This window comes from Gambusia affinis, linkage group LG02 (assembly GCF_019740435.1).
Source record: "Gambusia affinis linkage group LG02, SWU_Gaff_1.0, whole genome shotgun sequence".
NCBI lineage: Eukaryota > Metazoa > Chordata > Actinopteri > Cyprinodontiformes > Poeciliidae > Gambusia > Gambusia affinis.
This window is the reverse complement of record NC_057869.1, coordinates 2606516-2634021: the sequence shown is the minus strand read 5'-3', so window position 1 is coordinate 2634021 and position 27506 is coordinate 2606516. Positions and strand designations below refer to the sequence as shown.

The 27506-nt window shown below is 38.3% G+C and overlaps 1 protein-coding gene across 4 annotated transcripts in view; it reads right to left on the bottom strand.

Moving 5' to 3' along the window:
- Window positions 1-26190, bottom strand: part of crtc3 (CREB regulated transcription coactivator 3) — a 43802-nt gene extending 17612 nt beyond the window's left edge. For 2 of the 4 annotated variants that reach the window (XM_044105852.1, XM_044105862.1), the window contains exons 1-6: window positions 24999-26190; window positions 17568-17678; window positions 15750-15878; window positions 13686-13747; window positions 3559-3621; window positions 1277-1380 (exon numbers count right to left, since the gene is read on the bottom strand). In XM_044105852.1, the coding sequence (XP_043961787.1) occupies window positions 1277-1380; window positions 3559-3621; window positions 13686-13747; window positions 15750-15878; window positions 17568-17678; window positions 24999-25130 (601 nt within the window). In that variant the 5' untranslated portion in view covers window positions 25131-26190. The remainder of the gene's footprint in view (window positions 1-1276; window positions 1381-3558; window positions 3622-13685; window positions 13748-15749; window positions 15879-17567; window positions 17679-24998) is intronic. The other 2 variants (XM_044105870.1, XM_044105880.1) reach the window with 1 other exon arrangement.
- Window positions 26191-27506: the final 1316 nt, after the last annotated feature.

Here is a 27506-nt window from a genome sequence, read left to right as displayed (position 1 = left end):
ACCTACTCTTTCATGATATAACGTGACGTCTGCCCTGCTCCTCATGGTCATTTACACTCTCTCACACAAAAGACAAAACACACAGAAAGTTTGTCTGACAGCAGGAAACACATGCAAGGCCGAGCGTGTTGTGGTTCACTTTCCAGCCTTTCCTCAGATTTATAGATTTATAGATTCCTTGACAGTTCTGAGGCATTCTGCACATGTAGGTTGAAAATATTTATTATTTTATGTTCCACAAATCACAAAACATCATAATAATGGAGTTTGGTAAATAACCGTTTCATCTCTTTTTAAGGGACAAACATGGATTAGCGCTAAAATCTGGATACAGAAATCTTTTGTTATTTTTATGCTAAACTTGATTAACAAACCTTCAGTCAAGTTTAAAACCCTGATCTAAGAGGATCTATAATTGTGAAATAATTTGACAGTAAAGTACACTTGAACTTTAAAAAGTTAGTTAAATTTTCCAACACACATCTCGTGGTAAAAAACCATTTTCTGAGACGATAGAGGAGATTTTGGATCCAGTTTAAAGAACTCACTCCCTCACCTGATTTCTAGCCTTTCTGTTCAACATTATGACCAGAAATGTATTCAAGGTTTTCACATTTAAGGGTTCACAACTTTGTCATTGAAGTCCGACCAAATCAGGTCAAATTCTGTAAATCTGACATTCTTTGAAGAAGAATTGTTCATAAAAATTAAATATTTAGTGAGCCACGCGTCGGTAAAGCAGCGGGGTTCAGGCTAGCCACAGAGCAGATAGCCTCACTAGCTAATTGAAATACTCTGGTGAAATGCTACTTAACAGCTGAACACAACTTTGACTAAAATTAAAATGTTTGTTAGAAGATTCTAAACGATTTACTGATTCATTCAAATAAGCATTTTACTGCTGTATTTTTGTCAATGGACGATTCATTTTAGACTTTGTGATCAAACATTTAAGGAAGATGTTTCTAACAGAATGCAGTTCCACTCTGGATGTTTCTGATAATTCATAATATCTGTTCAGCATCTGAAATTGACAAGAAAAAATAAATATGTTTATTCTAGGGTTTTGTTTTTTTTAAGCTGCTGGGACAATTTCTTATTTAGAAGCGGTGGAGCAGAAAATATCTACAGGCTCTGAAATTTTAAACAATATATCAAAAATAAAGTACAAAAAAGTGAATTCATAAAAGTTTCTCACATAAAAATACAGTGAAATAAAATGAATAAAAACAACAGAAAGTAAAAAATGAAGTGAGTAAGTGTGTGTTACTCTCACCATTGCGCTGCGGAGGACCTCGGCCCATCTGCTGGTTCATGCCGAAGGGGTCCTGGGGGTTTGGGTTCATAGCGCTCGTATGCAGAGCAGAGTCCGAGTTGGTTCTGAGTAGGAGGAAGAGGAGAGTTATGCCAAGTGTTCCAGCACCTTGGACAGAGGCAGGAGGGTTTGTGAAGGCCGTAAGGGTCAGTGATTCACTCCGCTTCCTCTCTGCCTCCACGCAGGCGGCTTTTCTCTGCAGGCTCACGCTGACCTTACACTTACACCCTCACAGGATCGCACTAACCGAGCAGCACGCTGTGAGCAAAACACAAACTGCCTCTCCGACCAAACACTCACCCCGAAAGACAAAGAAATGTCTGATAAATATATAGTTACTGATGCATTGTAACTACTGTCATTTAGTGCAGCTTGGAAAGTTAATGAAAATGATTTTTTTTCACAATATCAATTTTGTTTGAACCTTAATCCAGACACAGGTGATAAGTGATAAAATAACCAACGGTTGAGAACTTTTTTCTATAAAATAAAGAAATTGTTGACATTTTGCTCGTTAGAAAGCAGAGAGAGATGGTTCAAACTTTACAACCAGCAGATTAACTGGTGACAACTGGACCTGTTGTCATGAAAATAAATACTGCTGGATGATAAATTGTTGATAAAAGATAATATTGTTGTTTTGTGACCACTTCCATTTGATAATGGCATCATAATGCCAGTTTGTCCTCTCAAACACCACGAAACTTTAACTTTGTAAAGAACTGTTAACACTGGAACTGGAAGATATTTTAAATATCCAAAATAAAACAACCAAGAACAATAAATAAATTGAAAATAAAAACCACACACAACTGAAACTATAAATAAAATGGATTATGATGTCTACGTGAACAAAATCGCTTTTCAAAAAATATTAATAGAAATGATGAATCCAATTTTTATTTATTGTTAAAGTGAACGGATGGATGGATGGAAGGATGGATGATGGATGGATGGAAGGATGGATGATGGATGGATGGATGGATGGATGGATGGATGGAAGGATGGATGATGGATGGATGGAAGGATGGATGATGGATGGATGGATGGATGGAAGGATGATGGATGGATGGATGGATGGATGGATGATCTCTGAGATTACCATCCTCCCTGTTGTTTAAGGTCAGGAGTCAAAAGAAGAAGATTTGCTGCATGGCTAAAGGAGTGCCAGGTTAGATTTGTTTTAAAAACAGATGTAACTCTTTTCTTTGACAGAATCTACTTTTTCTTCTTCAGATTATTTTTGAAGTTTAACTGAAAGATAGCGATATGCATTATTTTCCAGATACGGTGAAGTAGGTCAGACAGGATGAACCGGAAATCTTTACGTCTGTACTTGTGTCTGGTAAAGGTTCAAACATGTGGACACATTAACGGATTTAAATTTTTGATGCATTTTGGAATATCTCATCTCACCTTGTTGAGATGAAGGAAATTATTTCTGAGTCGTATTTCATGCATTTAATGTCGTTTTAATCACTAATATAAATAAAGGTGTTCTAATTACACCCATTTTCTAACAACAGGTTTGTTTTATTTTATTACATAATTACATTTTTGCAGTAAGCTAAGAAAAAATGTTAAAAATCTAAAGAAATTCAAAAGTTTTGAATAATTCACAGATATATTCCAATCGATATCTGAACCTATCTGTTTTTATCTGCAGTTTTGTGGAAATGTTTATACTTTTGCACAAAAAGTAGTTAAATATTTTAGTGAGTAACAAAAACATCACATAAAATTCACAAAAATAAGACTTAAAACATAATTTATATGTGTTCTCTACACAAACTGAATAATTATTAGCTATTATTCTTAAAACAAAGCCAAAAACAATGAATGCAAATGAATTAAGGAATCAAATTGCTGAAAGGAAGAAAATGTTAAGTAGGAGCCATTTTGTTAAGCCACATGGCCAAGAGTCCTAACGCGCGATTAGTAAGAGAAAAATTATTATTGTTTCAGGAAGAACAGATTAAAAAGATGAGTGAAATACTGCAAAAAGAGGGAAAATAAATCCATCCACTACACTCAGACTGTGGATGTTCACATTAGTTCACCAAAGAGGAAAAGAGAGGATTAGTGAGATGATAAAAATCAGACGGAGATTTACAAGAGAGACAAACCAAGAACATTACAGAACCAGGAGAACTGTTGGTCTCTGCGAGCGAGGGACAAAGCGATAAAGATAAACTGAGGAAAAGAGAGAGATTGGAGGAGGGACGGAGGGGGTCAAGGGTCACCTGTTGAGCTGTGATATTAATCTAAACCCCGGCCGTTTTTCCTCAGTCCATGGCTGCTGTTCCCTTCGAAGACAGAGGAAAACCAGGACAGACACAATTACTGGCTGAAAGAGGAGAGGCCTGCTAGGAATTAGGACATGTTGGTGTTTGGACAGAAAGCTGACAGAAGAAAAACCCTGGAAAACACTCAACACAACCGTTTCATTTCAGGGGGAAAACAAGACAATTCACAGGAGAGTTACGAGTGATGAAAAACCGTCATGGAGGCTAAATGAGAGCAGCGGCCGCCTGGGCTCCATTTTCTGTCTGGACGACCAAACACACAGAGCTCCTAAATATCAAATCAAAACAACCAGATGAGGTCAGTGTGGTGAAAACCAGAGGCAGAGCAGGAGCTCAAGAAAATACTTCACAAGGAAAAGGAGGTCATGACCTTTATTTAGGCTAAAAGCTGATTTTTATTTTCTTTTTGTTTTAACCAATGAATCCCTATTTTTACCCATAAATAAATCTTTTTGTGTCCTTCAACTATTGCTTGTTAGTTTATTACATAATTTATGGAGATAAACGGTTATAAAACAAATGCTACAACCTCATGAATAATTTAAAACTTCCTGCATCAGAAAATATTTCCATTTATTTCGGCTGTTTTTGTAGTTTAGCCAGTAACCCAGAGCAAACGTTTTGATCGGCTGACATTCTCCAACAACCAGCCTGCAGATCCTGGTGAAGGGATTTCTTTACTACTGCATAAATAAATGTTGTTTTTTTCTGGTGGAAGAAAACAATTTTTGCTGCAGTGAAAGTGGAAACAAAACTGGCGCTAAACAGGCACTGGTCCCAGTTTGGATCAGAACTCAAAAAATCCTGATAAGGAACTAAAACACCAGTTAGAAAATCCAGATTTTCATGGTAAACTTAATTAAGAAGAAGAGCCAATGAGATCTTCTGGACTACTTCATGTTGTCAGACAGTTTCTAAACGTTCAGTCTAATCATAGTTACTTTATGAAGTGTGATTACTTTTTGAAAACTGATTCATGTTTATACTCAGGTTTTCTTTGTTTCAGACAAATATTTGTTTCATGATCTGAAACATTTTATTGAGACACAAAACTAAAGAACTCTAGAAAGGACTAAATACTTTTGGCATTAGAAATACACAATACATCAGCATTGATATCAGTAAAACTGGGGTGATATTATTAATAATATCTAGATTGGTATCAGTGACAATGTGGACGAATCTATTCATTTTAATTCTGTGCTTTTTTATTTATCGTCATGCTTTATTATTTATTTTACATTATATTTAGGATTCCTAATTTCACTTTCTGAGCCATTTGAAGTTTGTTTTTGTCAGTTTCATTTTATTTATTTTACATTGGCTGCTGTTCTCCTAATTGCACCGACTGAACAAATTAAAGTTGTTTTTACATGTTTAAAGCTGTTGGTGTATTTAAATGTGCTGTAACGGTGCAGAATTATCCAATTAATTTGTAATTCAGTTCATCTATGTTTTAAAAAAACTCAGGGTGCATCAATTGTAGTTTCCTGTCCAATCTCTGACAACAGATCTTTAAAAACCAAAAAGTTTAAATGTTTTCCAGTGTTTTTCTGTATCGGCCGATGCTAAACCTCTGATATCTGTATTGGAGGTGAAAAATGTGGATCAGTGTATCCCTACATAACACCAATGTTGATATCGATATCGGCCCGAATTTTTAAAACCCTACTTTACATTTAGTTCCAGCCACTTCGTTGCATCTAGATCTGTAGCTGCTACTTGTTTCCCACTGAAATCTCATCTGCGGCTGTTAGGCCAAGCGTTGACTGGTGCACTTGAAGCGGGACGTTTTTTGTAAAGCAGAGTCTTTACAATCATTGTCACTATGACAACGATTAGCTTTGGATTTATGCTGCGAGTAAACCTGCAGAGGTCTGGAGGTCAGGGATTCCTCGCTGTGAAGAGGACGCCTCTCCCAGCGTCTGCTGGGGTTTTTGCTCGCTGACATTTGCTGAGCAGTTGAAAAACAAAGCAGGCCAAATACAAAACTCTCTGTGTGTGTCAAATTACCTGGCTAAGGGATGGTCGTCACTGTAGGCAGCACGCTCCATGCTTATATTTAGATATATGACGCAGGTTAAGGAATGCAGAGTAGATGCGACACTCCCAGCTTGACAACAAATTACACAAAGGAGTCGTCTTGATGTTACATCAACCACTTCCTATATGGTGCACCAGGGGCCGCATCAAGATCCGGAATCCACTCAAAGGGCCAGCAGTGGCAAGATTTATCGATAAAACCAAATAAATAGGTGTCTTTGCATTCGTTTAGTAATTCTTAGGCATACAACTGTTGACAGCTATTTATGTGGACTTTTTTTCTTCTGTTTTCTTCCATTAAGCCCAAAGTAACAAGCAAACAAGGAAAAAACATTTCAAGTTCTGGATCTACGATCCAATTCATACAAAGAAATCTGACTACTTTATTTGTTTAATTAAAAGAGCTCATGTTAATTATTGAGTAGGTAAAAAAAAATAAAACATTGTGCTATGTTTAGTTTTCAAAACTAAAATTATGTGACAAAACGTTTGGACATTACTACTCTGGAGTTTGGAGGATTTGGCCCCCAGGCCTTGTGTTTGACACACTTTTGGGTTTTTTGTTTGTTTTGTTTTTTAATGAACAAAGATGGAGTTCCGGATTTGAAAGGTTAAAACTTCTATCCTGGCTTTTGCTTAAAAATTATTTATTCACAAATGAGATGAAGCAGCAGCTAAAAACTGCAGCACAGCGTCTCCCCAAGAGGTCGCGTTGGAAAAGGTTCAGATGTCTCTGCGGGAAGGCCGCTCCGTTTCTGCGTTCTCCAGGGAAACAGTGATTTCATCCCCAGAGAGGCTGGTGCACCAAAGATGGGTGAGCGGACCAGGGGAGGGCGTGGGACCGGGCCCGGCCGCTGACCCTGAAGCAGATGTAGAACTCTGTTCAGGTCTGAAGTCTCAAGACTCCCGTTAGAGCTTTAAACCCCCGAACGGGCCTGATCCTCCATGTTCCGGCTAAAAATAAAGACATGTTCAGGAACTCCAGAGAGGAGATCAGATCTGCCGAGCAGAGCGCTGGTCGCGGCGCAGATAAGGGCTGTGTGAACCACTCAGTTCCCCTGCTTTTCTGTCACGCCTCACCATCTCTGCGTACCGACCTGCTGCTTTCCAGCCTTCGTGGAACAACGCTAGAAAGGTTCAGGGCTCTGCTCTTAAAGGGACAGTTCAGAGTTTCCTCAAGTAGGACACTTAGCAAAATGTGTCGCTGTCATAGTGACACTGATTGTAAAAACTCCTCTTAAAAAAAAAAAAAAAAACTTTCAGAAACTCCTGCTTCAAGTGCATCAGCCATCAGACACAGTTGGGCTTTCAGTGGGAAACAAACAGCAGCTGCACATCTAGATGTAACAAAGTAACTGAAGCTAAAAGATTTTTTTTCAAACCAGTTCCAATTTTAATATTTTTTTCTGACAAAGAATTTACAAATGCCAGAAAATATTTTCAAAAAGTGGCTTTTATTTCAATCATCCTTTCTGTAAGCTTCACAACAGCATCAAGGCCAAGCCACAATAAAGTTTTGTTTAAATACCAAATAATAACTGGAATATTAGCAGAGGAAAGATGCAGTTTACCAGAAAACAGAGAAAAAGTTGTTTTAATGAGAAAAAAGTTTCTATACTTATCAAATCAAACATGACTTTGTCGTTTTTCTGAAAATAGAATCAGTTGTTTCAAAGTCCTGCTACTGATAATGATTTGATACTGATGTGTTAAAAGTATTTCCTTATCTCCAAAAGCGACACTTTACAAGATGCTCAACATTCCTCATTTTGATTTTTAATTTTTTGTGTAAGAGTTTTGATTCTACTACAGTCTGTACAGTAAACGGTAGATTACTGTACAGACTGTAATCATAGCCTGGTGCTAATATTCAGTCTTAGAGTTGACCTGAATTCAAAGTCCAAATAAATAGAAGCTGTAAAACACGCTTGACAAATAAGATGGCCGTCCTCCGCGTGCTGATGTCACTCTGAACTATGAAAATCTGAACCTGTAAAAAAAATCCACATATTCCGAAAATTTTATCTTCAAAAACCAAAAATTCAATGGATCAATAAACCGATTGATCGACCAGTCCTAATCTGAGTAAAAAAATTCATCAGTGGGTTTTTCTTTATAGGTAAAATAATGACTTTTCCACCATTCTCATTAGAGCCCCACTTCAAAAACACTGAACTAACAACATAAATTGGAGCTCTTTAACAGAAGCATCAATAAGTGGGGGAGGGGCAGTTATACAATGTACTATCCTGCCACAATTTGTAGATTTTCAAGGCTCTTTAATTGTTTGTTTTGTAACCCAGGCTCGTTAATCAGAGGTCAGCAGGGGGCATTTAATCACCTGACTCATGTTCTCTCACTGTTGGCTCCTGATTACATCACCTTTACGTTTCCAACTCATCAGACGTTTTCCTGATGAAATACTGATCAACAAGTCTCTAAATATCTGTGTCAGCCTTCCTAAAACACACACTTCTGCTTCCTGTTGCTCCTGGTGCAACTGGCACTGCAGATGTTTGCAGCAGTGAAAGAGTTAAAGCTGCTCTGAGGCTCTCGTCCACAGCTGACTAACGATAATGAAGCGCAGATGTAGCTGGAGTTGTAAACACTTACCGCCCCTCTCTTTCCCAGGAGATGGACAAGCGGGGAATCTGCCCTCACAGCCAAAACACTTCACATGGACGATGTTTGGATATAAAGGGCTTTATGTACTCTCAACATACTCTTGTATTACTCCGAGTGATGGAGGCTTTTTGCTCTGATGATAATTAGTAAACACAAACAGAGTCTTTGTTTCCTCTACAATGCTGAGCTGCATCTTCATTCTGATAGAAAACACGAATATGGAGCAATAAAAACATCTGATTTCAGGCTGAGATGCAAAGATCAGATACTAATGTTTGTATTGGTTCCCACAAGTCTCAACCAGAAGTGATTTGTGCCATCGTGGTAGGCAAACGAAATGCATAGTGCCCCCATTGCTTCCAGACCAACAAAAAATATGTTGACACTCATAACTAATGTGTGAGAAAATGATACAGAAACAAAATGGCTGCTGTCAGGATCGACCCGTATGGGATGGAGAATGAAAACATGTCAGACAACGTGGAGAAGCTGCCTCTGATCTCATAATACGACACAGTTCACTACTTAGTGAACACGAAGAGTGTGTACAGCAAGGAGGAGCTTCGGTCCTGAAATCCATGGATGCACACATTCAACGTTTCGACAGCTTTGTAAAGGAACAAGATGAACAACAAGGTTCTGGTGATTGGCAGAGTCATATATCAATACACACAAAGGCTACATGTTCGTCTTAGCTGGTAAATAAAAGCTACATTATCCAAGCTACTGTAGCTTTTATCAGTTCAGCAGAAAGTATTACAGTAAATATCTCATATTTATCTTGGTATTACACGTAGATGGACAGAATACTCCATTTGTAACTGAGTAGTAGTTGAAATGTACTTAAACTTATTGTTTGTAAGTTTAAGGACAGAGCTAGTTCTAAGCTTGAGGCTTGTTTATTGTTGTCATAGCAACTGCCTGTTACAAAAGTTCACGTGTAACGTCACATGAGAACTATGTATTGAAAACATTGCAGGTTGGGCATTGGTGACAAAGTGCCCAATCCATGAGGGCGGATCTGTTCAGTCTAACTCTATGATTTGCACTGAGAGTGACATCATACTTTATTATTTATTCCACATTATTTTTAGCATTCCTAATTGCTCTGAACTATTTTTACATGTTTCACCAAAGTAGTGAATCTATTGTTTTTGTCAGTTTCCGTTTCTTTATTATTTATTTTACATCGGCTGTTCTACTCTTAATTGCAGCTGAGTTGTTTTTAAAGATCTGACCAAGCTTGTGCAGCTGTTGGTGTATTTAAATGTTCTGTACTGGTGCAGAGTTCCCAGATACATTTGTAATTCAGTACAAAGTAGATGTCTGGTTTTTTTTAAAGTCATTTCAGCGCTTTTTTTTTTTGCGTTGGATGGTACTAAGCCTCAGGTATCTGTATCAGAAGTGAAAAATGTGGATTGTTGCGTTACTGGTTTTCATGCTAATAAGTGGTGCAGTTTAATTTTTTTGCAAGTGACTTTTAACGGTAGATCTCCTAAAATCTGGTCGCTCTTCAGGTTTTGAAAACTCTCTTGCATGTTTGGACTGGGCCAGTTGAAGTGCCACTGAGGCCCTCCTGTGTGTCCCTGTGTTTTCACAGGCGATGTGGGCCAAACTCCACAGCTACGGAGGAAGTTTCTCCCTGATGCATGCTGTGACAGCAATCTGCTGCAGGTTGGAGCAGGAGGCTCAATATGGCCTGCAGCTACATGACAGCAATGCATGTTTGGAAGAGACGGAAAAGATACAATAACAGTACTTAAAAAGAAATATGGCAGTTATGAGTTAAACCATCTTTAGTGCTGCTGAATGACTCATGCAGCGAGGTCAGATTCTGAACATTGAGACTGCTAATTCACAGGCAATATACTTATTTTGATTTTATTTACTTGTTGAGTTTTTTGTGTGCACACAAAAAACTCAAGAGTCTTTAAAGCAAGACTCTTGCTTTAAAGCAAGAGTCTAAAACCTTTTTAGGAGTAAGTATTCGTAAAGAGTAAAACAGCAGATATTAGGCAATAAAAGCAAGTATTCTATCAGGCCTGCTCTATTTTTGGCCAATGTTCTAAACAATCCAAGTTGTTTTCATTCATTACCTCCAGCACAGGAAACACTTCCACTAATCTGCTATTGTGCTAGTAGCAGAACTAATTATTTTGATTAGCGCTTTAGCTAATGATGAAAACTTTTAGCGCACTTAACGTCCCCTAAATTAATTTTTCGGGATAAATTCTAAAGCACTAATTTATTTTAATACATTAGCATTAGCTTCCACTAAATACCATGTTGGTTTAGCGTGTTATCGGAACTAAGGTTTATGATTAACGCCTTAAAGCTAACGCAAATAATGTTTTAGTTAGGGGTGATTTAATCCGTTAAATGCATCAAAAACACATCACAACTTCATTTCCTGCTTGATTCCAAATCGTCTCATCTGTCAAAGAAACTGCAGAAAGTCTTTTCCTAAGCAGTGAATCTTTATGAGATTTAATTGTTTAATTAAAACTGGGATTGGTGAGTTAAAGCTCAAACCAATGTAAAAATTGGCAACAAAAGCCTGAATCATAAATTTCCATTAAAAACATAACAGGTTTGATTCTGTGATCTGGTATTGTGATTAAAACAAAAGGAGCCATCACATTTTTTCACATTATTTAAATGAGATGAATGTATTTCTACATTAAGAAACTGATTAATTGCTTAATTAATTGCTGATGTCAAAGTCATTTTTAAAACTCGAGCTGGGAATTTAGCTTCCCAATATAAAGTTGGATTTTTTTCTCTGTTTGTTGGTAGTTCCTTTCTACTGTCGCCACATGCTTGCACATAAGATGACATTAGCAAAGCGTCCTAAGATCGGTCATGTTATGATTTTATTATTTTATTACCATAGTAGTATGACAATGAGTCGTAAAAAAAAAACAATTGAATCAGACTGCATGTGTTTTTTGTTGTTGATTCATCTTAAACGACTGGATTTTACTGGAATGAAATGAATTAAACTTAATTTAGATGACATGGGAGTCTATAAAACAGGATTATAGTTGGTAATTTGCTGTAATTTGGCCCTACATGTGGGAACTGAATTGAACTGAATTGGTGGCAGCCAGGTTTTAAAGAGCTGCTCTTTTTTCTCAGTGCTTTATGTTCAGTTTTGAATGTAAAGCTTTGCTGAGTTCAGCAGCTTTAAGCCTCATGGTGTCTCTCTAGCTTCAAACTGAACATTCCTTGGAGGTCATGTAAGTTTGCTGACTATTTTGTCTGGGCTTCTAGAGAGCCAGAAGTTCCTGCATGGCTTCCATTGTTTATTATTGTCAATTACAATTTGCAGAATTCTAATATCTCCGATTTCAAAATAATTTTTTAGACTCCATTAAAAAAATGCTGAATCATTTAAATACAAAATTACGCATCTGGATCACAACTAAGGGAAAAGTGTCATTTTTTAAGGGCTAGTATCGGTATTCTTGGAGCTGATTGGTCGTTCATGGGAATTTAATTTCACAACATTATCAGCGTTCTTATTGATTATCAATTGGTTCACCCCTGCTGGTGTTGGATATTGATATTGGCCCAAATTGTGCATCAGTGCATCCTTATGCCAACATATATAGTCTGTTTTGTCATGATAACAGTTTTCTTATCACTATTAAACCATATTTGTACCTAAAATCACTGTAATGATTTCATCTTTTAGGATTTCCTTCAACATTCTTCCAAGAGTTGCAGCAATTTCCTCCAAATTGTTGTGAAAAAGTTGATCTCAGAGCTCAGAGTGGTCGAAAGTTTGAAATTATTCAAGTTAGGTAACTAGCAAGCTTTTCCTGCAAACCACAGCTGACAAAAGAGGCATGAAAATACATAAATCATGAAAAGACAACAGCCAGGCAAACTGAATGTGTTCAATGAAAACAGATATTTTTCTGCATTTTCCATTGAATGTTTACAGAAACAATTAGATGCACATTTGATTGATTATCAATCAACCATTTAATGTACATTAATAAAATTATTTTGCTCATTCTGGAGGTCCCATTTTGTGAATATATTTTATTGTTTAAAATCTAAAAATTTTTTGAGAATAATTAAGTTTTGTTTAGAAAACTTTAATTGTTAAAAATTGTTAAGTTTAACAATCTTCTGGTCTTCAACCCGAGCAAATAGTTCATAAAATGATTCCTTTGTGTAGAGTCAGGAAGAAAATAATTATTTTAGTAATCAATTAATCGATTATTCAGTAAAAGAAATGGCACATTCCACAGATTTGTCATTTAATCACTTAATCCTTTTTATACAATATTAGAAATACATTAAAAGATACATTAAAATAATTAAATTCCTTTTTTAAATAGGAAAATAAACATATTATTGACTAAATGTGATATCGAAGGATTCCTTTAGTGAATCTGAACCAGGAGAAGCTGCAATCTATTGACGGATAAAAGTATTTTTACCTTAAATACAAATTGTTCATATTTATTTGCAGTTTTGGATTAAGACTTGCTCTAACTGTGTTGTTTTTATCACTAAATGGCCTTTTCTAAGTCCAGTTAACGATTAATCGATTATTAATTAGCCGACGATTATTTCACAAATCAATTAATCGAGATTAATCATAGCAGCATACTTAATTTAAAGTTGTTTTAAGTGAAGCGTCAGCTCCCTCATGTCTGTCGGAGAATCCCACCCAGCCTGAGAGCGCTGACGTCGGGTTGCTCCGTAAAGACATTTGTCAGCCAACCTGTTCTGTGTCATCGACAATGAGAGGGTGTAGGCCCCGTTCGCCTCCACAAGCTGCTACAGCGCGCTCAGCGCCGATCTTGGCCAGCATCCGGGTCGTGGAAGAAGACGAGGCAGGGTGATTGGCAGCTGGCCAAGGCAGCATACTAAACACAAGAAAGGAGACAAAGCAAGCGAGCGAGCGGGGAGGAGCCTGGCATGGCTTTTTATCTCAGGCCCATAATTCACTCCCTTGTAAACACTGAGGGAAAGCTGCCGACCAATACGCTGCTGCTCTGTGTGGGCACGACCACAGCTGGTTGGAAAAAGGAAAACCTTGTGTCTCACACTGTGCTGCACAAGTTCGGAGATTTTCAGTGACAGCACAACAAACCCTAACAGTGGAAAATCTGCTGTTGGGCATGACCTTTACAGGAAAAGGCTACCTGTCAAACACTTTCAGCCTCCATGCGGTTCACGCAGCATTCTAACACTTTAAACATTTGAGCTGAAATCCCAGCAGCTCCACCCTTCAACTCAGAGCTTCCCCTCTCATTCACATCTGTGATCCGGGTTTGATAGGGAAAATTCTGGCGTCTGGATCAGAACAGAGAGGAAAGACGGTGGCGACCCGGGAGAGGAAGCAGAACAAACAGAAACCATAAGGTTGGTCTCACCTTCTCCAGCTGTTGTCTGGCGGCGGCGACAGGTACACGGCTCCATACGGAGAGCTCTCCATGTAGGGTTATGTCAAGGAAAAGATCAACATAAAAACAGAAGTGATGGCATAAAGTCACTGTGATTAAACTTAATGTTACAAAGAGCCATAACGTGGTGCAAATTACACTGAACAATGAAGTTTCACAGTTCAACAGCTAATTAAAAAACAAGATAATTATCTGAATAACAGCTCAAACCCTGAACAGTTTCTCACTGTGTGTAGTAAAGCAGAACATGTTTCATCTTGCTGTCACCGAGCCTGATAGTTGAGCTGATTAACGCGGGAAAAACTTTCACCAGAAGCAAACATCACAAAAAAACAAGCCAGCAACTCTTCAAAAACCTGTACTTAAAGTTTAATCAGCAGGGAGGAAGATTTTCAAAGCCTGCAGGTCTGTTGCCACTCATCACATGCAACACAAAACATGAGATAAGCCACTCAAGCGCATACAAATACAAAGTGGAGAAGGCTAACACCACTGCAGAGCTTTCTCCAAACACCACTGCCAAGCTTTCTCCAAACACAGACGAGGATAATTCAAGCACCTCTCTAACGTATGACACACCTGGGTTTCGCTTTTTTAATAAGTATCTAGCAGAGAGAGCCGTATGAGAAACTGTAGCAGGACTCCTTAAGCCTGAAACAAGAGGGAACTGACATAATTACAATAAAATAAGAAGAAATACCACTGCCCAACAGTAGGTGGCGATAACTGAAACACATCAAACACATTAAAATGCAAGAGAAGAACTAAAAGTTCAGCAGGTCGTCAACAATCTGATATTTACTGAATCTATTCTCAGCTTGAGAATAGAGGGTCGACGATTTCAACGTAAAATATCATCACAAACGCAAATACTGGTGTTAAAAAATAAATAAACAGGCAACTTCAGAGCAGCAGGTACATAATGCAGCGTTATTTTTCACTAACGATACCTTCACACAGCAGGAAAATGCAACCAAAATCCTAGTGAGGGCCACACTTCGCTAATCGCAGAGCAAAATCTTCATTTAGTGCTTTAGATAATGCTAAAAACGTTCAGTCCATTTAACTCCCTCAACTGGGTTGTTTCATAAACTTGTTGAAGTTTCGGTTACCGACTGTTCGGCTAGTTAGACGTTTATATTCACGCTCTTATTTTGAAGTGGGTGAAGATTGTTTACACTGCAAAATTATGTTTATTCTGTACCCAGAATGCATTGTAAACACTTTAAAATCTACGTTAGTCCTGACTGAAACCACATCGCTCTCAATTAAACAAAGTTAGCAAAACTCAACAACTATAAAAATGAAACCAGGAGTCTTGTCCTAATTCAAGATATTTGCAGAATAAACTAAACAAAAATACTTAAGACTTTGTGTTTTTGCAGTGTAGTGTTAAATTAAATCAAAGTAAACAAACACATAGAAAGGATCAAGAAAAAGAGTAAATAATAAAACAGGTCAGTTCATTAAACTGCTGCTGAGGATTAATTGCTTTTGGCAGCACAAGATGATTTGATTCGAAACACTCACTACACTCGTAACATCAGCAAGACATCATCATTATCATCATCGTGTTTGGAAGCAGATTCCTCATTAGGTTCAGCTGTCAGGACAACATGTTGGATAAATTCAATTAAAATGGTTAGTACTGTTTTGGGTCAAAAACTAAACAGCTGAGTGATTATCTGTGATGCTCTGATGGTGGGAGATTCATACAACCCACACAAGCACACATTAGCTGGCTGCAAACAATTAAAGCTAACAGGAAGAAAACATTAACCGCTCTGCTCTTCACTCCATCTTCACCAGATTACAAGCTGCTCGTCAACCTACCACTCTCACTTTATATTAGTCATAAGCTGAGCATGGCGTTTCATGCGTCACATTCATTTTAATGACTAACTCCGCTCCCGAGGCAACAATACACCTCCGTCGTCACAATCCAGAGAGCAACGTAAACACAAACAAGCAAACAGGACCGGCTGCATGGCCGCAGGTTCAACGTGGCGACGTGAAACGCGTAAGGAAGGATATCTGCCGGCCGTGCTTGTCGATGGGTCGGCGGTGAGGAGAGTTGATGCGGTTCCGGTCCCTGTGGACCCGCTCCACCAGCCCGTGGTGGCGGGTCCCCCGGACCGAGTCCAGCCCCGAGGGGAAGCCACCCTGTGGAGCAGACAGGAGCAGGAAGCTTACAACAAACATACAACAGCAGCACAGTTCCCAAAAAAAGGTCTGTTATTCACATCTAGCATCCAGATGTTTTGATCGGATTTTATTTTTCTGGAAAAGTAGCAGCATTATCCCACATTAAAACCATTTTAAGCATCCAACCCTTAATTTGAGCACTATTCAAAATGGGAAAGATAAGACAGAATGTCATTCCAGGAAGGCAGAAAGTAGCTGCAAACCAAAATCTGCAGCCTGAGCAATAATTAAAGAGACGGTATTCTGCAAAATTGACTTTTTTGAGCTTTACATCATATTTCTTTATTGAATGAATACATTGAAATTAAAAACTCCAATGTGTGATTGTGTTACTGCAATAAAGGCTGAAATTAATTTAATGCACTTTCGACGTTTATCCTTGCTACCAATCAGCATGAAGGACACACTGACTCAATTTCCTGCCAGCTAAAACTCAAAGCGTAACAGTAACACAAGCCGGAGCATAAAGCCCCTTTTCAGATCGATGAGGGTCCGTCTCCCTCGGATACGGATCTGAATCATTAAAAATTAAGAATCCGACACGTCAGAATCTTTATAATGCACTGAGGGGAAGTTTTCTACGATGTTTTTGTCATCACCATGGTAAAAATAACCAACATGAAGCTCTTTTAGCACTCCCACATGGTGCAGTTTGCTTCCTTCATAAAACGAAGATCTGCAGAAATCAAACGACATCACAGACACGTCTCAACAATGTGAGTTACAGACAGAACACGTGTGTTTTTTCTGTTTTAGGAGTGCTGCATTAGCCAGAGAGGTTTTGTTCATTTGAACAATGCTTGATAAATAATTATAAAGGGGAATCAAGGTGCAATTTAGGCTTTTTTTCCGTTTTGTTCTGAGAAGGATAAATGGACTCTTTGAGTAAGAGGAGCTTTCTCTCTCTGTGCTGGGATTGATTTCTGGACGGCAGCTCTATTTAAAAAGAGCCATTCTTCCAAATAACAAGGGCGCCTTTACCTGGACCTGCAGCCTCCCAGCAAACCCTGAGGGAGCTGACACAGAAAGAGGAAAGCTCAGCTTCTGAAAACTGTCAAGGATTAATGCACTGATGTTTCATTCTCCCCTCTTCGTCCATAACTCTAAATTATTCAGAGCTTCTAGAAAAGGTTTATTTGCATTTCTGTGAGTTTAGTTCCCAGTTGAGCTGTTTGTGCTGGAGAATTAGACATTAGGAGAGGCTGCCTGGCAGAACTGGCATTGAGAAGATGGGGCAGACCTTGATCTGGCAGATTGTGATCTAAAGATAAGCAGATTCTACAGAAAACATCCATGTTTGTGTCTTTTATTTATCTGTTCTATCCACATGGAACATTTTCAGGACTATGGCTTTGCTTTGTTTGTTTGAAGTGATGCAAAAGGCTTCAATAAAACAATACTAACCATGGCTGTTCTTTATCTGTTTTTACAAAAGATTGTGCTGAAGCTCCTAGAGGTTTCAGAAAAGCAGAATGTTGTTGATGCAAAACAGCTAAAAAGTCTGTGAGCTGGCTGATCTCCTGCACAAAAAGCCGAATCCTTGACAAACCGAAGGAATTACTCAATAAAACTCGTCCTTGAAACGATTCATAACATTTCATTTTGCTCTCCGCCCATCAGAGCTGGAGGCGTATTACGAGTTCCCACCTGAAAATCTGCGTTGGTGTTGCCGATCTGATTGACGTTGGGCAGAGAGCCACCATAGTACTGCACCCGGGACTGGGACAGACGGAGCTGCTGGACCTTCTGGAACTGCACCTGCAGGACGCCGAGACAAACAGGCATCAGAGAGGGAAGAACTGCTGATGTCCCTTTAAGAACAGGGAAAACCCAGATGATGATGATGATGATGATGGTTCTGATAGGTCAATTCACAACATTTGAGTTAAAATGAGGCACACCTGTAGAGGCATTTTTAAATTATGCTTCTTTGAAGATGTTAGGATAGATCTATGGTCTATCCAAAACATGTTCATTACATTTTTGCACAAAATCATTCTTTGTTAATGAGATTTAGTCTGCTCAGTTCTGCTTATTTTGAGCTGTTTTAAAGTTTAGTCACTTTAAATCCAAATAATCTGCTGCTGGCCACGCCCCCAAACTCAACATTTACACTCACAATTGAAAAGGGCAGCAAACAGATGCACATTTATACAACCACACGTCTTTGAAAAGCAGACATTGATCCTCCTGCACAACCAACAAGAATGCAGCAAGTGGTTTCTGGATAGTAAATTAGCAACAAAACACTTAATTCATTTTCCAGACACCAAAAAACATTAGATTATTGCCAAAAAACTTCTGGGTGATTTTTTAAGCATTTGGACTGTTTTTAAAAGCAGACCCAAATGGAAATACAAAAATGTACAAAAAGTGTACCTCATACAATATGTCTCCTTAACAAAAGCAGTCAAGATATAGAGAGGTTCCACATCCATATGTTCAGTTAGGTGGTTAAGAAAAAGTCTTGTACCAACATAAGAAGAAATGCCGCTCAGTGATGAAGAAGCCACGACTCCAAAACATCGTAAGACTTCCCAAGACGTCGTCCAAACAAACAAGTTTACCACCAGAGTGGTTACAAAGTCGTTTTGGTGTGGCCAACACAAAACCCTGATCTCAGTCTCATGGAGAATCTGTGGGCAGAGCTGGAAAGGCGTGGGCGAGCGACACGGCCGGTCTACAAACCTCACCCAGTTCCACCAGTTCTGGGCAAAAACTCCAGAAAACTGCAGTGAAAAGCTTATGGAAGGAAACCCAAAGTTATATCTGATATTGCATTTTGTCTGGGACTTAAATTCCTCAATAGGACATCTCTGACAATTACATTTTGTTGGAATGGAACCAATAAAGAAAATAAATTATGAATATCTTGTGTGCAAATGAAACAGGCATTAATTTAAGATCAGGCAGGTAATTTAACTAAACAAAGTCATATTTATTAAAGTATGATATGCATCCTGGTGAGTCTCATTTGACTAAACAGGTAATAAAACATTTTCCATTAGGTCCACATTTCTATGTTTAAAAATAGTTTTTTATTGGTCTGATTTAATATTCTAATCTTAAATATTGTGTTTTCATTAACTGTTAGAAAATCATGATGATTAAGAAAAATAAAGGTATTCAGATTAAGATGTTTCTCAGATTCACTCTGCGTTCACTAAATTCATCTTTTATAAAACTTAGAGTAAACTTTTCAGTGATGTAACAACATTATATATGCATAAGTTGCTTGTTGTTGTGGTTTCTCTGTTGTTGTTGTTTTCTGTCTTTCTGCAGATTTAGAGGCAGACTTCTATGGTGTTGATTTATTTATTCTCTCTTATCTCGCTTCACTTTAAACCTTTTCCCCAAATTTTGGCCTTTTTCCATTTACTGTGTCCATTACACTAAAAAAACAAAACAATTTCTGATAAAGTTTCATATATTTCGAATGAAAATGGAGATAAATGAAGGTGTTAAAATATCAGGCTTTGGCCAATTAATCCATTTGATGTGTTTCATTTCGACTTAATAGACGTTTCTGTAAATCACTCTCCACTAAGAAAAGTAAGTCAAATAACCACCAAATTATTTAGTAGAAATAATTCTCCTGCAAGAAGTAAAAAAGACGTTTATAAAATACTTCCTAAATCATCAAATAATTTTGCTTTCTATTTCTTAAGCTTTCTTAAGAGAAAATCCTGAATATTTTTTCAGTGTAAATGTGCAACCTGAAGATGTTTCCTTCCAGGATGGCAGAACTAATTCTGGTGCTGCACAAACATAAACAGCAGTAAACAACGTGCCTCTGATAGTAGTGGTGATGTTTCCATTAAAAAAAAAAACAAACATCCAACATAACACATCTATTGTTCATCAAAATGCAAACGACCTGCCGCAAACAGCCACTGAGGGAAGTCCTGGAACTGTCTGTGCATTCAGCTACCGAGGATGGTTTCCTAAATCATTTGTTTGCTGGTGTGAATATTTAACCATCTGGTTCTAAACCCAGCTATCCCGTGTACTGAACAGGGTCAGCACCAGCTCATACTTTACATCCAGGCATAACTCAAAACCACATCATTTGTGAATCTCACAGCTCAGACGAACACCGTAGGAAAATAGTGTCAGAATTTCTATGGGTGTAATTAAAGGATGATTCCCTCATTAGGGCATTTTGTCCTTCTGCTGCAACAACAAAGAGACATAAGACAGGAAGTGGAAGGCAAGTCTGAAACAACTTCAGGATTCTTCCATTTTGTAAAGACTCAATAATCCCCAGGATTCGCTTTGTGAGGACAGGTTACAGCGTTGAGTCTCTATGGTCAAACACTTCTTTGGACCAAAGACAATAACAGAAATGTCACAAAACGTCCCTTTCATTAGAAAAGCTCCTATAAGCAAGATGAAACCAAAAAAACACTTCAAAAACAAAAACTGGTCGTCTTGAGGTCTATTAAAGGACGGTATAAGGCAGGGGGGTCCGAAGTTGGTGCTGGAGGGCCAGCATCCTGCACGTTTTAGTTCTGTCCCTGGTAGAACCAACAACCTTTTCAGCATGTCAATGTTCTTCTTAGGCCTTTTAACGAGCCATCATTGGATCCAGGTGTGTTAAACCAGGGAGAGAACTAAAAGGTGAAGGATGCCGGCCCTCCAGGACCAACTTTGGACACCGCTGGTATAAGGTTCTACCTTGACTGAGACATGCAATCAGTAGATTTTAGATGGTCATGTCTTTAGTCCACCATTACGATCCATGGCTCTCCAGGCCAAATATTGCTGTCATGGAGCCACAGATGCACATCTGAACATGGTGATGACAACTGCAATTCAATATTTTGAGCAACTTTAATTTACAGCCAGAAACCAGACAGTCAGAAGACATTAATATGTTGACTGGCAACATGGCTTTGATAGGCTCTCCTGTCACATAATGTAATACAGGAGGACTTTCTGTTATTAGTCACCCAATAGAAATACCTGGAAAGAACAGTTTGTGATCTCTGATACATTCCTCATCCAACAAGAAATAAACAAAATGTAAACACTTACACACGTAGTAAAACATTTCTAAGCAAGTTCTCTGCAGGAAGTTAAAAAGCCCAACCCAAAAAGCAATAAATTAATCAGTTGGACGTGAAATTACAGTGAAGTATGGCAGCTCAAAGATAAAGGTTGTTAAAGTTAAATCAACTAGAGTTGAACAATACCATTTGAACAGGCAACATACATGATATGATATCAATGGCTCCCAACCAGCCTTCATGTTTTAGATGTTCAGCTCCAGCAGGGCTGATTAAAGTGACTGCAGGACCTCCTCTGCAGGCCAACTACTGCTGCCCAACCTGGTTAATCATCCAGTTATTTAAGCAAAAACGAGACGCTAAAAACGGGCAGAACTGGAGCTCCAGAGGAAAACCACCGTATTAAATCATTGCTGAAACTACCACAGTGATATAAGTTGTTTGGAACCCAACAGTCATCAATCTTCTCTGTCTTTTCCATCATCACAATCCTCAAGGACCGTATCAACATATATTACTAAAGCAATATATAGTATGATTTAGTAATAAACAACAATCGATGTTTGAGGCCTAGTCCATACACAGCCAGATATCTGAATACATTTATATGGACTTTGGATTTTTATTCACCAGAAAGATCAGTTTAATATCACTAAAAACAATTATTTCTAAAAATTCAGACCAGTGTAGAGAGTTCAGAAGACTCCATGTTGGAGATTTAGGGTCCCACACATTACAGTCTGCGACAAATTATCTGCTAATATATCTACGTTTTTGCTTTGACATGATTCCCAATCAACATTGTCTTCTGTTGTATTAACTTTAAAAGGCTGAAACGATTCCTCGAGTGATTCCAGTATTTCAATTATTAAAATTCCTTGAGGAAAGTTCATCTGCCTTCAGCCTCGTTATGTTTTATTATTTAGGCACCGTGTTCCGGCCGGGACTTTTTATGCATTCTCACTTCCGCCTGAGTTGTTGACAAAAGCTAATGTTTGCAGCATAACGTCCAATTTTCAAGCTGGACCTCAAGACTGGAAGGATTTTACTGATTCATGATAATGTTCGGGTTTTTGTCGTTTGTCGGGGGACCAATAAGCATCTTTAAAATGACGGGAGCGAAACTTGGAGTACGGCAACTTTTCTCCTCCCGTAGCTGCTGGTTCAGAGCGAACGGCGGGATTATTTATACAGGTGAGCTTTCATCAAAATACCGGAAAATAAGTTTCATATCATCCCGGTCGCAACAAGCGGGTGGCGAAGCGCATCGTGACGTTACATACCTGGGAGATGTTTCTGTGTGTGATGAATGCAGGTGTCACATCCCGTCGCTAACACAAATGAACACAAATCCTATAAATGGCTGGGCAAGGTGAGATTCATCTATTAAACTGACTGAAGAAGAATACATAAACAAAAAGATGGAGTATAAAATTTTTTATAGAATTTTATTATTTCATTATTACACTGAATACAGTTTCAGATCTTTGTCTAACTTGTTTTCAGGTTAACTTAGAAAGTGAGCTGTTATTGTTACAAGTTAATTTTCTAGACTACAGAATAGTTATTGTTAGGGAAGCTCAAATGTAATTATTGGACTTATTTTGATATGCGATAGTAATACTGCTGTTATGTTAGATTTACCAATGTTTTATTTTATCTTTTTTTTATCCGATTACCAGATTAATCATAAGATTAATCGATAGATTACTCCATTACTAAAATATTAATTTACAACAGCCCTATTCTCAATATATAGATCTGTTCACACAAACGAACCTCCTGGTGCCATATTTAAATTATAACAGGAAGTCCTGGTGGTTTTGAAGCAATCTGATTAGCTAACATATGTTGTAGCTTTGCTCTTCACTACCCCATGTGGGTTTGGCAATTTAAAACAATGCTTAGAAGAAAACGTCAATTCATGTGGATGAAAACATTTTGTGATATTTTTGAAAACATTGTGGCAGAGATTTTCATTTTAATAAAGACACGGCTAATGTGTACAAGCCTTTAGTTCTTTTCCTGGTTCAACAAACCTCGGGGTGTTTTCATAACTGATAATCCTGTAGACGCAGTTCAATTGGAGACCAAAATTTGTTATATTTTCAGCTGCTGTGGTTCTCTTTCTCATTGCACCTAGTCAAACAAACCAAACCCTCAGGGCTAGCTGTTCCCCTCCTCGCCTGTGAGGGCGCTGCACCAAGAACCACTGAAGGACACAACATGAAAAATTGCACACTGAGTGAAAGTTCCTCCTTCACTAAATGTAGACAGAAATGAAGTGGCATCAGGTTTTAGTTGTTGTGGAATTTCTCTTTTGTCTTTGGCTAAAGACCACGAGCCATTTCTACCGCTAACGCTATACTAGCATGTTTATTTTAGTTGTATTTACCCAGAGTGCCCTGCGTTGCAATACATTTCCTGCTTTTGAAGCAGTCTCTAGTCTTCTTAGCACATATGCATTCAAACTGGAACAGTGTTCACTTCAGCCAAACCGAGACCATCTTTGTAGGCAGAACAGAGTCACATCAGAGTCTGGTACACATTCACACCTCCACAAATTAACCAAACTTTTTAGGCAAACTAACTACAGCTTAACTAAAGCTGACTTTTTTTCCCCCAAACTTAGATCACAACTCCAAACTTTATGTACCCTGCCTCTGCAAACCTGATTTAAATGAGTGGCTCTTCAACAGGCTACTCCAAATGGCATTTGGGTTTTTCTTAACCCTTCTCCATGTTTCTGCTCCAATCCACCTGATCTTAATGACTGCGTTGCCTGCTCAGCATGGCATCCAGCTGCAGAAACCTGGTAATCAGCTACTGATGTAAGTCAGCTGTGTAGCAGCACGTAAAACGTGCATGACCAGAGTTGAGAGACGCTGATCTAAATAATGCAGAACCCAAGCATGATATTGGTGACATTTAAATTTTTATTTAAGGCTAGTTTTAACCCATTACTGTGGTTTTTATGCTAACAAAACAATTTAGAGAGACAAAATAAATACAAAGTTTGAATTTACAAGTCAACTCAGCGCATTGGGATATCATCCCGAAAATAACAGTTTCCATGTAGATCCTGTTAATATCTGAATGAATCACATTCAAACCAGATAAGCCCATAAATATGTTATTTAATAACATCTGTTACATGGACAAACAACTGACTTATTTTTCAAATAAAGGGTTTAATACAGAAAAAAATAAATGGGAAATTTTGCTGTGGAAAAATTTCAACAAATTAAAAGAATGTATTGTGTTTGAAATTAAGGGGGGGAGGGGGCAATTAATTTTAGTGGCAGCTGTAGTTCCAGCCAATTAGTTATTCTGTAGAGCAGTGTTCAATTATACAACTGCAGCACAGTGTGTTTTATAGGCATTACAGCCAAACATATTGCAAATGATTAGACTAGTAAACACACACACACACACACACACATATATATATATATATATATATATATATATATAATTCCTAAACATAGATATACAAAGTGATAAAAATATTTTAAAAAGTAAAATAAATAATTGAATAAATTTTTGTTGAAATTGACTAATCCACAAATAAAATATTTCCTTATATTTTAGTTATTTAACAATTAAAATAGACACAAAACAATACATAAGAAATAATGATTCTACCAGCCAATCTGAATATCTGCATGTTTGATCTGATTTTTTAAAGCCCTTGAGCAAGGCTATTCCTGCAAGGTTGGTGCTTCTGCACACCCGATTTAAATAAATGGCTCATTAACGGGATTCTGCAGAACTGAAGGAAATGTGGAGGAGGAGACAGAACCATTTGGATCATCTTCCTGCAGATGTCAGAGGAAGAGACATCTGCAGGACATTGAAGAACTACTTAAGATAAACATACAAATGAGTGATTAATTTATTTTTTCTCTTAAATTTAAATATTTGAAGTCATTTTATGTTTACCAAGTCCAACTCCAGAAGGAAGGAAAATCAAACTGATACCACAAATCTCAGCCCAATCTGAACGACTAGCAGCAGCGACTGTCCGGGTTCAGTGGACCACATGCAGGAGAAAACGAGCTGTATTTACCCTGGATACGGTGAGGTCGGTCATGAGCTGCTCAAAGGCCCGCGTCTCCTCTGCTTGCTTCTGGTTGTGCAGTGCGATCTTCTCGCTGAACTTCCTGGGGTTGGAGCCACCTGTGCCCGTAGAGCCGGACATTGTGCGGGCCGCAGTTTAAAAACTTTAGCGGGGGGGTAGAAAAGTGGAAGACCGTTCTGGAGATGAGGCGGGCGGCTGTTTATCTTCCAAAACCTCTCTGAGACCGCAGCTGCAGACCCATTAGAATCCCTGGAAACACTCCGCACATGAGCGGCAGTACCAAGTTGCCGCAAACTGACTCCGTTCGCCTGGTCCTGCTAACGCGGCTAAGCTAACGTTAAGCTGTCATAAAAGTTATCCCCCGATTACTTGTAGCGAAATAAATTAAAACTCTGCTGCTGTTTTAATGTTTGGAAATTATTCACACTTAGTTTCGAGAATACATTGATAAACAGCAACTTATGTGCGTATTTAACTTCATATTAGCGCATTTGAACAAACTACTTGTTTGAATGTTAAGATAACGTTAGCATGTTGCTAACACAACACAACTGAACGAACATCGGCAGCTAACCCCTTTAGCTAAGCTGCTGAACGGACCATGTCTATAATTTTAAACAACGTATCCTTTTGTTGTCTTCTTCTGCTAAAAAAAAACCTCAAGTTTTTAACCTCTTCGGCTAAAATGCTGCGACAGAACAGCGACGCTTTAAACTGTTTCAACAAGTGTCCGTTGGTCCCGCATTCATTCACTTGATACAATTTCCACTTTATTTCCCCTAAAGTGAGAATAATTAGCTCCCAAACTGTCCGTGTGCGACGCAATCCACGCTAATAGTTGGGATAGATATATCACGGCTCTCCACAGAAGAGGCGAGTCCCGAGTTAATCCACGGACAGCGCAGAGATCTCAGACAAACTCCGGTCCGACGACTCCATGAAGATAAACAAAGCAGCGCGGACGGAAACGCTCGTCTTTTCCTCGCCAATATCACACTTTTTTTAGGTGGTTATTTTCCAAAAACGGCACAGATGTTCTTTAGTTCATGAGTGCAGGAATGACAGAGCTAGAAAACGGCAGTGAGATCCACAGGCTTGTTATCCCCCATACAGCTGCTGCCTGCGAGAAAAACATTACCTCGTTAAACTCTGTCGACGCTGCCGGTGGCCACAAGAGGGAGACAAAGTCACCTTAACGATGCTGCCTTGGATGATTAACCATTTAATTCTGTGATCCAAAACGTTTTTACTTTTTTCACTCTCATCCTTGCTCTGGCCCCATTAACTCCTCATTCAACTATTCAGACCCTCCCCCTGACCATGTGTTTTATTAAACATTTGACACTAAAACAAAATAAGTTTACTTTTATAAAACATATAAAGTCTTGTAGATTATAGTAAATGTTAAGATTATCCTGAGCAAGCATGGAAGCTATTACCTTTTGCCCAGTTCAGTCTGTGCTTCAACCTGTCAACCAGAAAGATGCAACCTATTAATAGGCACCATCACTAGTTTTATTTTAATTTGAATATAAATATTAGCTCTGCTACCCTACCTGCAAAGCACATCAACCTTACAAAATAAAGAGTTGGTGAATCTAGAAAAAATCTTCCTTTGGTTACAAAACTGAAGGTAAAAGTCTAAAATAGATTAAAGTTTTAGAGCAAAATAATTATGTCCACTTTAAAGGACAGGAAATTAACTGTAAAAAATATCAGTAATTCAAGTTAAGTAATTGGTTCTTAGAAGTTGGTATTGTACAGCTTAATACAATGAAGAGTGGCATTAAAATCCACAGACACAATGAAACTGTTTTGAGCTGTCCATGATGTATTAATAAACAGGTTTAGTCTGAATACCTGCAACATTTCCTCTTTTCATTGCTCCTCTTATTGTCTGTACTTCCTGATTCACTTTTCTTGCTTCTGTCTTTTGTAACCATCAGATCTTCAAAATCCACCTTCCAGACATCTTTATTAAGAAGTTATTATTGTATCAGCCTGAACACAGATGTTTCTTCCATCCCAATCAAGCCAAAATATTTCAGTTTTTAAAAACAGACTCACTAAATGCAGACCTATTTCAGTTCTTGGACTGGTTTACTGAATGTTTTAGACATAGACCTGGTTTTCAGTCTTCTGGACAGGCATACAAAATGTCTTCATTGTTGACTTTGCTGCAGTACTGCAGTGACTGCTTATATGGGGTGAGAAGATAAATTGAATTTTCCTAGTTATGAATTTATGCAGAAAACAGACTAGGCAAAACGACCAGGGACCAACGAGACCAATTAATTCATTTGCAACGTGGGAGAAAGTCAGAGTACCCAGAGAAAAACCCATGCATGCACAGGGAGAACCTGCAGAATCACCCCGACTTGCAGAAAGAACCCAGGAGCTTCTTTCTGCAAGGCAACAGTGGTACCAGCTGCAGCTCATGAATTAATATTATCCAATAATCACAGAACTAGCAACCTGCCTCAGGAACAACCACAA